The sequence below is a fragment of the Manis javanica genome, chromosome 2 (assembly GCF_040802235.1).
Source record: "Manis javanica isolate MJ-LG chromosome 2, MJ_LKY, whole genome shotgun sequence".
Classification (NCBI taxonomy): Eukaryota; Metazoa; Chordata; class Mammalia; order Pholidota; family Manidae; genus Manis; species Manis javanica.
Window position 1 is genome coordinate 167325588 of NC_133157.1, and position 18692 is coordinate 167344279.

Genomic DNA, 18692 nt, shown 5'->3' on the forward strand with positions numbered 1-18692 from the left:
AGACGTCTATAGAACTCTACATCCAAAAACAACAGGATATACATTCTTCTCAAGTGCACATGGAACATTCTCTAGAATAGACCACATACAAGCCCACAAAAAGAGCCTCAGTAAATTACAAAATATTGAAATTCTACCAACCAACCTTTCAGACCACAAAGGTATAAAACTTGAAATAAATTCTCAAAGAAAACAAAAAGGCTCACAAACACATGGAGGCTTAACAACATGCTTCTAAATAATCAATGGATCAATGAACAAATCAAAATAGAGATCAAGGAATATATAGAAACAAATGACAACAACAACAACACAAAGCCCCAACTTCTGTGTGATGCAGCGAAAACAGTTTTAAGAGGAAAGTATATAGTGATCCAGGCACACTTGAAGAAGGAAGAACAATCCCAAATGAATACTCTAACATCACAATTATCGAAATTGGAAAAAGAAGAACAAATGAGGCCTAAAGAAGAAGAAATAAACAGAATTGAGAAGAATAAAACAATAGCAAAAATCAATGAAACCAAGAGCTGGTTCTTTGAGAAAATAAACAAAGTAGATAAGCCTCTAGCCAAACTTATTAAGAGAAAAAGAGAATCAACACAAATCAACAGAATCAGAAATGAGAACAGAAAAATCACAACAGACTCCACAGAAATACAAAGAATTATTAAAGACTACTATGAAAACCTATATGCCAACAAACTGGAAAACCTAGAAGAAATGGACAACTTCCTAGAAAAATACAACCTCCCAAGACTGACTAAGGAAGAAACACAAAAGTTAAACTAACCAATTACGAGCAAAGAAATTGAAACGGTAATCAAAAAACTACCCAAGAACAAAACCCCGGGGCTGGACGGATTTTCCTCGGAATTTTATCAGACACACAGAGAAGACATAATGCCCGTTCTCCTTAAAGTTTTCCAAAAAATAGAAGAGGAGGGAATACTCCCAAATTCATTCTATGAAGCCAACATCACCCTAATACCAAAACCAGGCAAAGACCCCACCAAAAAAGAAAATTACAGACCAATATCCCTGATGAATGTAGATGCAAAAATACTCAATAAAATATTAGCAAACAGAATTCAACAGCATATCAAAAGGATCATGCACCATGACCAAGTGGGATTCATCCCAGGGATGCAAGGACGGTACAACATTCGAAAATACATCAACATCATCCACCACATCAACATAAAGAAAGACAAAAACCACATAATCATCTCCATAGATGCTGAAAAAGCATTTGACAAAATTCAACATCCATTCATGATAAAAACTTTCAGCAAAATGGGAATAGAGGGCAAGTACCTCAACATAATAAAGTCCATATATGATAAACCCACAGCCAACATTATACTGAACAGCGAGAAGCTGAAAGCATTTCCTCTGAGATCGGGAACTAGACAGGGATGCGCATTCTCCCCACTGTTATTTAACATAGTACTAGAGGTCCTAGCCATGGCAATCAGACAAAACAAAGAAATACAAGGAATCCAGATTGGTAAAGAAGAAGTTAAACTCTCACTATTTGCAGATGATATGATATTGTACATAAAAAACCCTAAGGACTCCACTCTAAAACTACTAGAACTGACATTGGAATACAGCAAATTTGCAGGATACAAAATTAACACACAGAAATCTGTAGCTTTCCTATACACTAACAATGAACCAATGGAAAGAGAAATCAGGAAAACAATTCCATTCACAATTGCATCAAAAAGAATAAAATACCTAGGAATAAACGTAACCAAATAACTGAATGACCTATACCCTGAACACTACAAGTCACTCTTAAGAGAAATTAAAGGGGACACTAACAAATGGAAACTCATCCCATGCTCATGGCTAGGAAGAATTAATATCACCAAAATGGCCATCCTGCCCAAAGCAATATACAGATTTGGTGCAATCCCTATCAAATTACCAGCAACATTCTTCAATGAACTGGAACAAATAATTCAAAAATTCATATGGAAACACCAAAGACCCCGAATAGCCAAAGCAATCCTGAGAAAGAAGAATAAAGTAGGGGGGATCTCACTCCCCAACTTCAAGCTCTACTACAAAGCCATAGTAATCAAGACAATTTGGTACTGGCACAAGAACAGAGCCACAGACCAGTGGAACAGATTAGAGACTCCAGAAATTAACCCAAACATATATGGTCAATTACTATTTGATAAAGGAGCCATGGACATACAATGGTGAAATGACAGTCTCTTCAACAGATGGTGCTGGCAAAACTGGACAGCTACATGTAGGAGAATGAAACTGGACCATTGTCTAACCCCATATACAAAAGTAAATTCGAAATGGATTAAAGACCTGAATGTAAGTCATGAAACCATAAAACTCTTAGAAAAAAACATAGGCAAAAACCTTTTAGACATAAACATGAGTGACCTCTTCTTGAACATATCTCCCCGGGCAAGGAAAACAACAGCAAAAATGAACAAGTGGGACTATATTAAGCTGAAAAGCTTCTGTACAGCAAAAGACACCATCAATAGAACAAAAATGAACCCTACAGTATGGGAGAATATATTTGAAAATGACAGACCCGATAAAGGCTTGACGTCCAGAATATATAAAGAGCTCACACACCTCAACAAAGAAAAAACAAATAACCCAATTAAAAAATGGGCAGAGGAACTGAACAGACAGTTCTCTAAAAAAGAAATACAGATGGCCAACAGACACATGAAAAGATGCTCCATATCGCTAATTATCAGAGAAATGCAAATTAAAACTACAATGAGATATCACCTCACACCAGTAAGGATGGCTGCCATCCAAAAGACAAACAAAAACAAATGTTGGTGAGGCTGTGGAGAAAGGGGAACCCTCCTACACTGCTGGTGGGAATGTAAATTAGTTCAACCATTGTGGAAAGCAGTATGGAGGTACATCAAAATGCTCAAAACAGACTTACCATTTGACCCAGGAATTCCACTCTTAGGAATTTACCCTAAGAACACAGCAATCAAGTTTGAGAAAGACAGATGCACCCCTATGTTTATCGCAGCACTATTTACAATAGCCAAGAATTGGAAGCAACCTAAATGTCCATCGGTAGATGAATGGATAAAGAAGATGTGGTACATATACACAATGGAATACTACTCAGCCATAAGAAGAGGGCAAATCCTACCATTTGCAGCAACATGGATGGAGCTAGAGGGTATTATGCTCAGTGAAATAAGGCAAGCGGAGAAAGAGAAATACCAAATGATTTCACTCATCTGTGGAGTATAAGAACAAAGGAAAAACTGAAGGAACAAAACAGCAGCAGAATCACAGAACTCAAGAATGGACTAACAGGTACCAAAGGGAAAGGGACTGGGGAGGATGGGTGGGTAAGGAGGGATAAGGGGGGGGAAGGGAAAGGGGGGTAGTAAGATTAGCATGCATGGGGGGAGGGAGAAAGGGGAGGGCTCTACAACACAGAGAAGACAAGTAATGATTCTACAACATTTTGCTATGCTGATTGACAGTGACTGTAAAGGGGTTTATAGGGGGGACCTCGTATAGGGAAGAGCCTAGTAAACATAATATTCATCATGTAAGTGTAGATTAATGATAAAAAAAAAAAAAGCACTTCCTGTGTGGTGACCTACAATGAGTTCCACACAATGGTATAAAGGGCATATCAAAGTAAGGGGAAAGGGTCTGTTTGTGTCTATACAGAGGATCAAAGCCTAATTTGGCTACCGAGAAAATGAACTAAGATATGATATGAAGAAGAACTTCCAACATCAGCACTCTCTGGAAGAGTCATACCAGAAGATGATCATCAAAAAACCTCAACAAAGATCCAGGCGATGCTGCAGGTGTAGCTGCATCCATCCCACCAGTTCCTGGACTTGCCATTGGAATGAAGAAGGAGATATCTAAGCTGGCCTGTGCTTTCATTAAAGCAACAAATTTGACTGGATCTATACTGTTGGAACTCAACCAAGAATTAGGAGAAGTGCAAGTTGTAGCGCTCCAAAATCTTATGACTACAGACTATCTACTGTTAAAAGAACATATGGGATGTGAACAGTTCCCAGGAATGGGCTGTTTTAATTTGTCTGATTTCTCTCAGACTGTTCAAGTACAGTTGGACAATATCCATCATATCATATACAAATTTTCACAAATGCCTAGGATGCCTAACTGGTTTTCTTGGCTTCACTGGAGATGGCTGGTAATTATAGATCTGCTTTGGTTATGTAACTGTATTCCTATTATGTTAATGTGTGTGCACAATTTAATTAGTAGTTAAAACCTATGCATGCTTAAGTTACTCTACAAGAAGATATGTCAAAGAAATAATGAATCCTCCCATGTTTTCTTCCATCTGCTTCCTCTATAGCTTTTCTTCTTCCTTCCTAATTACAACCCTTTGATTGAATTCGTGCCTCATATCGAATTTACCGAGTATCATAATTCTTCCAAGTGGTAAAGATACCTCAAGACAAATGCTGGGCATAAAAGCCACAGGGCATAAATTTGCAAAGAAGTAAAAAGCTAATTTTTTCAAACAGTATTGCCTCTCTCTCACTTACCAACTTTACATCTCCCTGTATGGCCCCTGAAGATGACTGGTTAGCCAGAGACGGGTAAGATTCCTCAAGGGAGGAACAACCTAAGACAGGCACAGTAGCAGGGGGGCCATCAGGTGAGAAACTGGGGATCAACAGTGGTGAGGCTTAGAACCTCACCCCCCCTATTTTGAGAGAAATCCTCTGCATCCGTGGATGTTTTAATGCCCTTGTCTAGCTTGGATTAACACATAGTCTACAGGCACACACCTGATCATCTACAATTGCTCTCTTACAACACTAAACTATGTTTTCTACCTTTATCTTGCATCTACCTACCACTTCAGCATTTTATTAAAAATAAAAATAATAATAATAATAAAGGGAGAAATGTGGGATCCACATATCAATCATGTATAAAAATTAAACGAATATTAATATTTCACCTGATTGTTTATAGTTCATAATGCGTGATCAAAACCGAAAATTTCTGTGATGACTGCCCTTGTACTGTTCACCATGTAAGAACTTATTCACTATGTAAAAATTTGTTCACCATGTAAGAACTTGTTCGTTATGCTTCAGAAGATTGGAGACTGACGAGAATTAGGCTTGAGATGGATTAATGATTGTGCATTGAGCATTGACTCCCCTATACAGAATTTTATTGTTGTTAACAACCATTTGATCAATAAATATGAGAGATGCCCCCTCAAAAAACAAAAAACAAAAAAAAAAACAAGTTGAAATTTGAAATGATCAATTCCAGGCCTTTTAACATAAAATAGTCTAATGAAAACTTTATGTAGAGTAAGTCCTTATGTAGAATAAGAATTGCAAGTGCACAAAACCATTTGACATGGGGAAGTCTAATTCTTGCCCGGTAAACTAAGGAAAAAAATAAAACAAATTAACATATAATTTTTCCTATGAGTCAACCACCTAACAAATATGAACTCAGGGTATGATCAAACATTTCACAATGAACCCCCAGTTAAGGAACTAACCCTAAAGAATTTAACATGTACTTTATATGAAAAAATAAGAAAGACAAATAATTCCAACTAATAGAAATAATTATGAAAAATTTTCAATTAAAGGTTAAGGAAAGCAAAGAGGCCTACAATTTTAGAAAGTCTGATAAATTTGGTAGGAAATATGTAATTTTCTAGAGAAGACACTCTTGATTTAATATAGAAAGAAATGAAATTCTAATTTTTAATTCTTAAATAAATAGGTAGAAAAAGAACATTTGTTCCCTTTCCAAAGATATTATTTTTCTAGTTAGTTAGCTTTCCAGAAACCAGTCAAACAAATGCGGGACTTCTCAAACAATTACTTAAGAAGTTTCATTATAAATGTTTTTTGGTAACAAAATATGGTACACACATAAAAAATCATTAAGTTTTCATACTACAGCATTTCCTTTCTTTCCTTTATCCAACAAATATTTGAGCCCCTGGTATATAATTAAGCATTGTTCTAGTGCTATCCCCAGCACAAACATGATGGACTAAAATCCCAGCCAATGTGCTACTTAACATCCTAGGTGAGATAAATGATAAGCAAGAAATAAATAAAAGGTCTAGCATGTATCTTACACTAGTGTTCTGTTCTCATTCTGCCATAGTATTATCTTTTATTTCAATGTTACTAGATGTGATTTAAGTAAAATTATCATGCGACAAAACTTTTTGGTGTTTCAGATAAACTCTCTTGTCCCAGTTCTAAGACAAATCTGTCTTAAAAGGATTATCATACTATAACCCAGGGATCACCAAACTTTTTCTGCTATGGGTCACATATAAATATTTTAGGCTTTGCATACCACCTATGATCTCTTTCACAAATTCTTCATTTTTTAATCCTTTAAACATGTAAAACCACTCTTATCTTATAGGCCACCCAGAAACAGGCCAGGGGCTGAATTTGGCCTGCATCTATAGTTCTCTAACTCATGACCAAAAGACCTGAGCATCCTTGCTTTTAAGTGGCTATGCTCAGTCCTACATTTCATGTTTTCTTTTCACATTTATTCTTTTACCTTTACTATTTATATGCTAAAATATAATAAAACATTTTTTCTAGAGTTATAGTTGTTACAAATCCTGCAGCTTCCAAGCCAGTTCTGAAGAGCAGGGCCACCTGCTCTATTTCACACAAACAATAGTAAAAAGTTCTTGGCAAAAACACCCTTCTTAAGTCCATATACTTTATAGAGCTATAGCAGAGACTGTACATACTCCCCATTGACTTCTTGAAGCAGACACATATAAAAATCTAATGTTCCCTTACCTTGATGGAGGGACATCAATATTGGAAGAGACAACTTTCCGTTTTTGCTCAAGGAGACAGATGGAGCGAGTGTTTTCTTTTTCATGGTCAATGGCTCGGCTGGCTTTTTTGGTGTCTGTAGTTTTCACATCTTCCTCCATGGCCAAGGGGAACAAGTGCTGGTGAGACATTTTTTTACTAGAATCACGTTTTAAATCCTCTGGTTGAAACGTGAAGGTCATTTCCCGCTTAATGCTTCCCACCTGTGAAATGAAACATAAAATTTCTTAGTCACACAAAATATTAGCTTTGCATGACTATGTGCAGATGGCTGTGAGGAGAGATAACAGACTGTCTCCCATCCGATCACCTGGAAGATATAGTTTAAATGGAAAAAATGTAACGGATAAATAAAATAACTGATACTAGAAAGTAATATACAATTGATGCATTGTCTGTCATAATACAAACAAGAAGCAGCACAAACACAAGAGAAGCCTTTCAAGCATACAAAAAGAAGCACGTGACTTCTAAAAAGAAAATCTAAAAATTTAAGACATCATTATTTTGTCTTCTACAACTAAGAAATCAAGTAAGTAAATAAATTCTTAAATATTTCACACTGGCTATGTTTAAGAGAGCTATAAATATAAAACCAAGCTTTATCTTTGACTGTGAATACCGATCTTAGCCATACTCTTCAGTTCATGAAGAATTATTTTTTATCCTTTATTTACAGCAGTTAAAATCTTAATGAAATCTTTTCATTAGTAGACAATAAAAAGATCATATTAATTTGTCTTACCTATTTTGACTAAATGCAATGATGATTAAGGTTTAAGACAAATATAAAATGAAACCCCAGGGAACTGAATCTGGTTATTTCAGAATTTGTGATGACTGAAAAAGGAGACTGAAGTTAAAGGTTTTTGCAAAGTGATTGGTATTGTAAATGAGGTTTGGAGCAAACTTGCTAAAGTATTAAGTGTACAAAGAAGAGCCAGACCATCTGGTAACCTGGAACCTCACTAATCAGTGGAGTGTGTTTCAAATATGCACGCCTTTAAGACATTTCACAGGTCCATATGACAGTTCCCTCATCTTGTGCAGTTAGTTCACGGGAGTCAGTAAATCTTCCCTCATGTACCTAAATAGAAGATATACTTGTTTCTCTTTAATCTTCTTGGAAATAAAAGCACAAGGAATATGATCAAATAGATCTAGATTTTTAGAAGCTAATGCCACAAAAATAAGGCATTTCCAGAATAAAATGAGAATATGTATGTTCAGTAATAGCACAGACTGATAAACTATGATACTGACTAGAAATTCTCAAACTGAGGGAAAAAGGTATATGTGTGTTGGAGTCACAGAAGCTGCCCACCATGTGAATTTCCAGAGCCCAATGGTGCCCTGTGCCTTGGAAACCACTTGACTGGAAGGTATCTTTCATATGAACATGGAATTCTAAACTGAGCTTCTTTCCCTGGCCCACACTTGCCAGGGAGAAGAGATCTCCCTGCCATGATGTTCCCATCAGACTCGCCCCAGCTCCACAGGAAAATGGCCAACCACTTTTGGTCTACTTGTAACTCATTAAAAAGTTACCCTATTTCTTAGAATGCATTAATGAAATAAACTAAGAGTACAAGAAAATTTTTAGTGCTTGTAAGAGCTCTTTAAATGACATCATTACACAGTAGAAAAGATAAGAAAATACTTTAAACTTCCAAAAATGTAGTGAATGTTCAATAAAAATGTAGTTTGGAAACTGACAAATGTAATTACAAATATTTTAAAAATTCATCACTAATCACTTTCTATGTAACTTTTCCTGCCTGGAGGTGGGAGTGAGAGGGAGACATTCTTTTTTACATCCATAATAGTTCACTCCCGACCTATGTTAGAACAGGAATATGCTAAGCACCTGATATAGAAGATGAAAACAAAGGTCTGGTTTTGTGATTATAAACAGTTTCTTCCTAAGTGTCAAGTATTCTTTAATTAAATATTTAACTAGTCATTAGTATTAAGTTGTGACAATTATTGACATCCATATCCCTTGGGGCCAACTGAACTGGTTAAATGAATTTCACCCAGAGATGTGGGGTCAGGGAAAACATTATGAGAAACTTAGCTTTTTGCTTTGAAAATTTAGGGGAAAAAACCCGAGCATCTAAAGCAAAGTAATAAAGGGGAGAATAAATTTCCTACAAAAACGTTGTTATAATTGAATGTCATGTTCTTAGCCAAGACTTCATAAAAAAATTAGAGTAATATTCAACAATGTAAGCTATACATCTTCTATAATAAATTCTACACAAAAAATTAATCTCTCAACAGTAATCAAGGAATTTTAACAATGTTATGGACTGCAAAAACTACTTAGCACAGACTCCTCATTTAAAAAGTGGAATTAAAATGAGTAGAAATGTTCAAAGACAAAACGAATGTAGGTAAGAGATTTAAGATATTTTTGAGTCAAGTGTGCCATTGTTTGTAAAGCTGCTGGAAGAAGTGGGTGTAGATGTTCACTATATCACTGTGCTTTAAAGTTTACATACATACATACATATGCTTTTTATTTTTTTATTCAAATAAGATACATATTAAAAGGATTTTGTTAAAAGGAGAGTTTATAGGAGAGACAAGAGTGGAGAGAGTACATGAAGTCAGATCTTGAGAAGTTGGGCTCAGGAATGGCCTCAGAAATGGTGGTGGCTGAAGAGGATGTTGGACAAGGAAGAATGTTCTAGGATGGGAGGTAGTAAGCATGTCTGAATTGTGAGGCAGAATGGAGAGAAAGGGATGAGTAAGGGTTTGTAGCAGCAGTAGATGGGACACAGGACCAACATGCAGCTACTGTACCTCCAGATTAGCAGAAGAAAGCAGCTAAAGGAAGATAGGATCCCATGTATGTGAGATTTCCAGAAAAGGCAAATCTGTAAGGACAGGTCGATCAGTGATTGCCTGGGGCTGGCAGTGGGAATAGGAACTGATAGTAAATGGGCAACAGAGAACTTTTTGGGGCAATGAAAATGTTCTACAACTACTGTAATGATATTTGAACAGTACCATAGATTTATTAAAAACACTGAACTGTGTTTTCACAACAGGATGAATGTAACTGGTTTGGAAGGTGTATACCCAAGAACCCCCCAGACCAGAAATTGAGAAACTGCTGCAAAAAGGCAGCCACAAAGTCTATGGGTACTTCTTCTTTTTTCTTCTTTTTCTTTTGGGAACACAGGTGATATTGCAACCAAGGCTGCTACCTGCAGCTGTGCAGTTACATCCTGCATACTAGTAAGAGGGGGCTAAGGTCCAGTCCCCACTCAAGCCAAGTTCCCAGTCTTCTTAAATCATGGAAGGGGGACTTTTTTCTAATTCATCCACTTGGATAGGAATTTCTTGTACTTCATCTGCCCAGAGGGCAACCTTATTTACTTTTTCCCCAAATTTGCACAATGCCCTGATGACAAAAGGAAGTTCTTCTAGTGACATACGGGGCCTGGGCCACATTAGCTTCCTTTCTTGAAGTTGATATCAATTAATTATGTGACTTATAAGAGCTGATTTTTTTTTTGTTAAGAGAAAAGCAATCTGAGAATGCTACAGCTCATATAAAGGCAAAGGATTCAATGGCAGAAGACAGCCAAAAGTAAAAGCAAACAAAAAAATTCTAGCAGCCCTACATGACAAATAATGAAGAAAAACAGTGAGACTGTTGACTAGTAATTTCCAGGAGAAAATACAAGGCAGAGGTTTAGGAATCCTCTAAGACTGGAAATAAAAAAACCCAACAAACTGCAAGTGTCTCTCATACAAAGATTAATCTGACTGTGCCCCACACTAATGGGACTGGAAGTTGGGAGGCAGTAGTAGTTGATTTTGGTTGTCACATTTCAAGATGAATATTGACAAACCAGAATAAACAACACGATGATCAGAATGGCAAAGGATCTTATGGGGAGGAACTGGGAATATTTTGTATAGAAAAAAGAAGGCTTATGGCTCACACAGCTACTCTGAAATATGTATAGTGCTGTATCGAAGAAGGGAAATTAGAGTTCTTCTGTGTTCCTCCAGAACCAGGATCAATGGCACCCACTTCTACTTCCAACTAACTCTGTCCTAACCACATGGTTTATTTTCCTTCCTCTTTTCTTCTTCTGACTCTTCATCCACATTGTGAATGAAACGTTTTGTACCTACAAGAAACATTTACTACTTTCTACTTAATTGTATTTCTATGGACCCATAAACTGTTAAGCAGGTAAAATCTCAGAGATTACCTAGTAACACTTAAATTTTGTTTTTCACTGTTTTTGTAGAGTTTAAATCTACTTCCATTTTTAAAAATATTCACTTACTACAAAATACATACTTGCCATTTAAATTTTGTGAAAATGTATATAAAAACAAAGTGGGGAAAACTTTCTATTTTTCCCCACTCTCCTCCCAACCTTCCCAAAGAGGGCAAACCTCTAGACAGAACAGCTTTTAATAATCAACTGCAAAAATTCAAATTACTTAAAATGCTTTCAATAACCAATCTCTCTGGTTTGAACTGTCTAAATAAGAGTGTGCTTATACCACATGTATTTATTCTGCAACTAGTATTTTCACTTCATAATAAATCATGGGCATCTTTTCATGTTAATAGATCTACATTTAAAGCATTTTGAATACTGTAACATTTCACAAGATCATATTTTTTAACTAATCTCTTCTGAACAGACACTAAGGTACTTTGCAATTTTTCATTATTAAAAATAAAGTCACAATGAACATCCTTGTATATGTACCCATATATCTTTATGCACTTCTGTAAGGATTTGTGTAGGAATGACTTCTGGAGGCTGGAATTGTGAAATCAAACAAAGTTTTCTTCATGGGGGAACAAAGTATGGAGCAATGGCGATACCATGAAGTACCTAAAAAAGGGACATCGGAATATATCCACAATCTGTTAAAAGGAACATGTTTATGATCTATTAAGAGAAACAGACAAGATGCAGACTAATTTGTTCTGCATGATTTGATTGCATTTAAAAAACAAAGTAGTTTACGAAATGGAAGACTGAACTGGCCAAGAGGATGCTTTCACTTCTTTTATTATATAATTAGATATGTACATACACATATGTAAATGGTCAGGTTATGGTATATTTTTACTTTTTAAAGTTTTTAAATTTAAAAAAATTCAAATAGATAATTTTTTAAAATGAGTCACAAAAAAGTATTAGGAATAATGCTCTGTGCTGGTAAACATAGGAAGGAATTGGCACTCAACTACTATTGGTGGGACTATACATGTTGTAGGAAGCCAACCTGGAAGCCAATTTAATTATGTACCACTTCGATGTAGCAATTCTACCTCTGAAGGGAAAATTAGAAAAGTACACAAGGATATTTATCACAGAACTTCTTATAATATTTAAAAAATTCAAACTCCCTAAACATCCATCAATAAATTTAGGTTTACATATGCACAGATAAAATGTACGGTTAAAAACAAAGACAAATCTCTGTATTTATTGAACTAGAAAGACAGTTAATATTACTGGTTGAAAAAGGAAACCCAAATGAGTATATGTAATATGCCAGGGAGGAGAAATGTGTATACACAAAGACAGAAAAATTTCTGAAAGGACAATCTAAAATGTTAAGAATAGTTCTCCTTGGGAGCAGATTTATAGGCTGATTTTGCTTTCTATCTTGTTTGTAATTTTTACCATGTTCATGAGTAGTTCGGTATTTTAAAACTTATGAAGCTACTATTTCATTATGGAAAGATACATATTACTTTATATAATTAAGTTTCTCAAGAATCTGGCATTTATATAACTTATACTTTTTCTTTTGTTACCTTTCAGGTATTAGTATATAATGCATATATGAAAAGGGAAACCGAATTACTTAAAATAATACATCAACTTGCATTTTTTCACTGGCTGTCAGCATCTCTCAGTCGTTGTACTAAAATAACCACCACTGAATTCCTTCTTCCTACCCAACACAGAAGTCCTTCATATATAGCACATTGCAGACACTTGCATTTTCCTTTGTAATTTCTTTCAAGGGAATAAAGCTTCAGTGTTCAATTATATGAGGATACTACCAATTACTGAGTTACTGACAAATAAAACTCAAAATTTTTATTCCAGTGCACAGCTTGTTTACCTAGAAGGTAAACAGAGTATGTATAAATATGATATACTTGGGGAAACTGCAATTTTTTAAACAAGAAGTTTACAGTATCTATTTAAATCTTGAATTTCTCTAAACGCTGTCCTTTGTAAACTGGATGTCACTTTCTAAGAGGGACTGAAGCTCATCAGCTTTTCTCAATACAAAAACATCTGGTTTCCATAGAAGGATTCTAACAGAGCATCAGAAAAGAGAATGGCTTCTAACATCAGCCCACTTGATCAATCCTTACTTCTTTCTGTGCTCAAGTGCATTCCAGGCCACCTTAATCCTAACACCCTCTCTATGGATTTACAGTAATAAGATGCCAAAAAGCATGTGTCACCACTCATGCTTGGAAGCTGTCCTCACTTACTCATCTCAACCCAGTAAGATTTGAGGAGCTGGCTCCGGAGATTCACTGGGTTTCCAGGAATAATCTGCAGAAGCCAACCCATTTGCCATTGGGGGCTTTCTGTAAGAAAGTGGCATAGAAATTCTGGAAAATTGAATGAAATTCAGGCCACAGCCAAAAACAATTTTGAAGAGCAAGCCGTGGACCGTGGGAGGCAGTGAGTGGTCCACTTGGCAGAGCAACTCTTTAAGACTCCTCCGTTTACCCCAGGAAATCACACAGTTTCACACCTGGTAAACTTGCTAAGAGAACTTTTCCTATTTCAGATTGTGTTTACTCACATTAGGATTTATTTTAAAAACCTGCTTTCAAAACACATAAATACACACTACATATGCAGTGACTGATGACAATAATGTGTCAACTACACAGTGGAACATGTAATCAGACCACAGATTTTAAAGCATGTTACAAAAGAAGCAAAGGTCATATTAATAACAAGAACAATTGATTTTTTAATGAATTTAAATTATTACCATTAAGTGTCAAAGAAGGATCACACTCTTGAGTCAACTGATATAAACTCTATCCAAAAATAGCCAACAGAACTCTACTCCTCACTTCAGATTAAATTCTTCAAATTCCATGCTAGGTAAACAGAAAAATAAGCTGGATGGCAAATCTTTCCAGTCCTAATGAATAACTGTAGCAGAAATAATTTAAAAACAATTGCTTCCAATACCTAGTCCCTTGATTATTTTATTCCCTTAGACCTCTGAAACCAATGAAGTGTTTTTTGACTGCTTTATCCTCGAGTACATTATTTCTCTATACCAAGACAGAGTAACCAGCAGATGAAAATCAGTCTAGTTTGGCGGTGTGATGATGGGGTGAGAAGTAAAACTCAGCATGATGGAGTTGAAACCCTGTATTAGGTTTTGGCACCGGGCATTCCAATTATACAACTGCACTATCTCAGCAATCGTTGTTAATGCTGGGTTTACCACAGCACATTTTAACTTTGATATCCTGACAATTTAATATTCAACAAAGCATGACTTGGCTCGCTTACTGGCAGATTAGTCATCCGCACATTCAGGAAAGTTATTGCAAAAATCTTTGGTGGAAGATTACTTGGCTGAAGTTTCAAGCCTTCTATTAACATTATGCAAGTGAGAAAACACAGCCTGAGTGTTTTTAAAAATCCTTTCTGAAAAGCCCTGAATAAAAATACCTATTTCTGTACAGTCCAATATTAAATTCAAGCTCAGTTAAAATCACCTGTATGTTTTTTTCTAAACAAAGTTAAGGAGAGAGGGGTTGTCAATATCAGAATGGGCGGACTTTATTGGATTTAACTTCAGTATACAGAATTTTGAAAGGCTCATATTAATTACATAAATCAAAGTTTAGCTTGACCAATCACATCCAGTCTATGTGAAAACCCTGTGGCCTTTGCCTTCAGAATATATCCAGGATCCAATCACTTCTCACCACCTCCACAGTTACCACCTTGGTCAAGCTACTGTCATCTCTTGCCTGGATTTCTGTTTTCATCCTTGGCCCTCCTTCCCCACCCTCCAGTTCCTTCTCAATAACCGTAACCAGCCTTACCCTTTAAAAACCAGAACCAAATCATGGCCCTCCTCAGTTCAGAACCCTCCAATGGCTTCCCATTTCATTTAGAATAAAAGTCAAAGTCCTTGCAGTGGCCTCTATTTGTTCTAACCCCAGCTACCCTTGTTTCTCCCTTTCCTTTTTCCTCCCTTCTCTTTCCCTCTCTCCTCTCCCCCAACTCTTGCTGGCCTTCAGCACACCAGGTACACCCTGCCTCAGGGCCTCTTCACAGGCTGCCTCATCTTCCAGGAATGTTCTTTTTTCGTATAACCACACTTCTTGCTTCCTCACTCATTCAGTCTTTGACCAGTGGAGCCAATCTTGACCACCCTATTTAAAACTGTAATGCTCCTCTCCCACTCCTAATCTCCCAAATCTATCCTACACTGTTGTTCTAGAGTACTCATCATTTTATAACTGTATAATTTACTATTTATGTTTATTGTTTGGGCTGCCCCACTAGAATATTGGTTCTATGAAGGCAGACATTTTTGTTTTGTGTAATAATGTTTCCTAGCACCTAGAAGAAGGTCTGAAACAGAGTGCATCCTCAATAAGTGTTTGGGGAATAAACACGTGAAAGAGTTTCCAGGGGATCATGTGTGCTATATGGTAGCATGTATTAATAAGAGTCTAGGGAGGATAGATTCCAAGTTCCTAGAGCTGCACAGGGTACGGTCATAGAATTCCTTATGTAATCCCATAGAATTCTTATGTAAAAGAAATTTCCCAAGCTACCAAGAAGGAAATAGTGAATTATGCTATAATTTGGGGAAAAAAATAGGTGAAGAGTAAGTACAGGATAGCTACCAGCTTAATCTGTTCCTTATAAAGTATTCAATTTTATTTTCTGGAGGACTTTATCTCCAAGAATGCAATCCTTATTTTATAATGAAATCTATGGAGAAAATACGATTTGTTTTACTTTGAAGTGAAGGAACGCTGAAACTTCCTTCAACAAATATCACCAGGTTAATCCAGAACAAGCCTGCAGAGAGATAATAAGGCAGAACTCCTGGGGGTAGAGGTTCCAGGGAAGAAAGTGTTAGTGGCAGGTCGTCGGGCAGCCTGGTCCCAGGTGTGCCCAGAACACCTCCTCTCCCTGCCTGTGGCTCACAGCAAGTCCAGCCCACTTACTCTTCCAATGAATTCTAACATTTATAGTCAAGAACAATAACGATGATAATCAGTGTCATCTTTATTTCTCCCACATTTTGTCTACAGTGACCATTTTATACAGATGGAATTCAGGCCTCAGTTAAAGTTTTTTCTCAGTAGTTTCTTTCTGAAGGAGTACAGACAGTTGTTTTACTGAAGGACGAGTGACCTATGGAAGACTTGTCCATCCCAGTTGCTGTGACTGCCACACAGAGCCTCGCTGCACTGCCAGGAGGAGCTGCTGCCCCTGGGCCCAGCACAGACCATCGCTGTCTCCGACCTTTTCCCACTGGGGCCTCTCCCGAAGGGGTCCCACAGTCTCCTGTCACTGGAACCTTACTCTGTCCATTGCACTGAAACATAGGGCTTACTCGGAGACCAGGAACTTCACAGAGCCTTTCTACACCCCCTACCTCAGCCTGTCCCCTATCCCTCTGAAGTCCCTGCTCCTCCTCCACTAAGAGTCTCTGAGCTTCCCTGTCCCCATCTGGCCTGAGTCCTAGGCACACACATAACAACAAGAGGAGATTCATGGGAACTCAAGCAGTCTGTTAGAGTTCATTTTCTTCATGAGTTAAATGGTTATTTGCCACTGACCTTGGAATCAAATCAGACTTTAAAACACGGTTTCTCTAACCAAACTACACATTTCCCAAAAGTGATTGGAATAAAACTTTGGTAAGTTGAAGACTATAGTTCTGAGACATATAAATAAAAGGATAAATCAGGTCTTGAAGATTATAATGCACAATTTGTCTGGACACAACTGGGCCAAGGGAATCCTTTCTCTCAGGAATATAAGAGACCCAGAAACTGACGTCAATTAGTGACGGTGGCTGGAAGTGACAGCAATAGGGACGAGGCCAGGCCACGTGCACATGAAAAAATAGAGGAAACCAGTTAGAATGAGGAGGGGAGCAGAGCAGAGTCTGGTGAGAAATAGGAACCGAGGGTAGGAGGATCCTCAGACAGACCTGGGGCCTGAGAGCTGCCTTAGCCCCTACCTGCTTCCAGTCCTAGTCTACACCTGGGAGCACCAGCTACAGACATTGCTGTGCTTCGAATCCCCTCCCCATAATCACAGTTCCACCACACCCACCTCACTCCACCTTTCTTTTTTATAAAACCCAAGCTAGTCTTAACTTCTTGAGAGAAAAAGAGTTGGACTATCAAACTCAACACCTTGAATTCCTTTTGCAGTAAGAACTATATATATATATATAGCTTTTCAAATTCATCAGTGGTTGCCACAGTCTAACTCAAATTCTTTAATTTTCAGAGCAGATTAAGGAGCAGATTTTACCTAAAAAAGAATATTAGTTGCTAAGGGTTGATCCTTAATGTACATTTAAAATAAAATTATCATTCCCTTGAACAGTAAACAGCAGGTGAAATTAAAAACTAAAGTTGAAACAAATGAATTCACATTTTAGCTTGGGTTTTGTTGTTAATTCACAGTCAGCCAATTACTTTTACTAGCTGCACAGATGACTAAATAAAATCTGTTAATAAATGCAGCTAGAGTATATTCAGGAAATTAAGCAGTACACATTAGAATAAATTTAATTCTTTAAAATAAAGGTCCAACTGGTATGTAAGAGAGTAGATGGGAATATGAGTGAGAAATACTTCCCACTTTAATAGTCTTTCATAAGAAGATAGACGGCTCAATGAAGAACTGGGCTAAACCGATGACAGATGTGTGCAGGAAGACTTTAAGATAAACGTGTGCTCGTGGGGTTTCAGCCTTCTCATGATCCTTCCTTCCTGCTTTCTTGCCTGTGGACTTTAGGCTTGTTTAGTCAGCTATAATAAATATACAAATGTGTGTGTATACATATATGTAGAAGTGAGTCAATAAATGCAACACACACACACACACACACACACACACACATTCACATCTCCTAATGGTTCTGCTTCTGCTAGAACCCTGATGATAAAATATAAAACTTAGTATAAAGTGTTTATTGCCTTATCTCTCTCTCTCCTCTACTTGTCTGGAAGCTACTTCAAGGCCGAGAAGGAGTTTTGTTCAGTTTTGTATTCTAGACACCTGATCTATGCATACTGGGTGCTTGATAAAGGTTTACTTAATTAATGTAATTGATGACAATATGGCAATGGAGCCAACCTGTAAGAGCTGAATGGAAGATCTACAAAATCAGGAGACAAAAGTGATTGTTATTGCATATTCACAATACTCAAAAGTGTACAGAAGATAGTAACAGTAATAGTAGTAGTAGCAATATTAATAATGGCTACATTTATTAAGCTCTTTCTGGGTATAAGATGCTGATTTAAGATTTCCTCGTACACATTATCTCACTCCAATCCCAAGGAATCCTAAGAGATGTTAACCAAACTTCACAGGTAAGGAAGCTAAGACACAAGAAGTCATGTAACTGACTCAGGGTGTCACAGATCTTTCCCTTCACTTCACAGATCTGCCATACCTTCTTCTCAAATGGACATTTCCTATCAGCAATTCAGCATGCCCAGTATTCTTATCTATAAAAAAAAACTTGTTTTAAAAATCTGATCCTGGTCAACTATTG

At 36.9% G+C, this 18692-nt stretch overlaps 1 protein-coding gene across 1 annotated transcript in view; it reads right to left on the minus strand.

Moving 5' to 3' along the window:
• The window catches only part of ZNF704 (zinc finger protein 704), a 215144-nt gene that overhangs the window by 156981 nt on the left and 39471 nt on the right, over window positions 1–18692 (minus strand). Inside the window, exon 2 of the mRNA XM_036998321.2 lies at window positions 6834–7075. Within this exon, the coding sequence (XP_036854216.1) occupies window positions 6834–7075 (242 nt within the window). The remainder of the gene's footprint in view (window positions 1–6833; window positions 7076–18692) is intronic.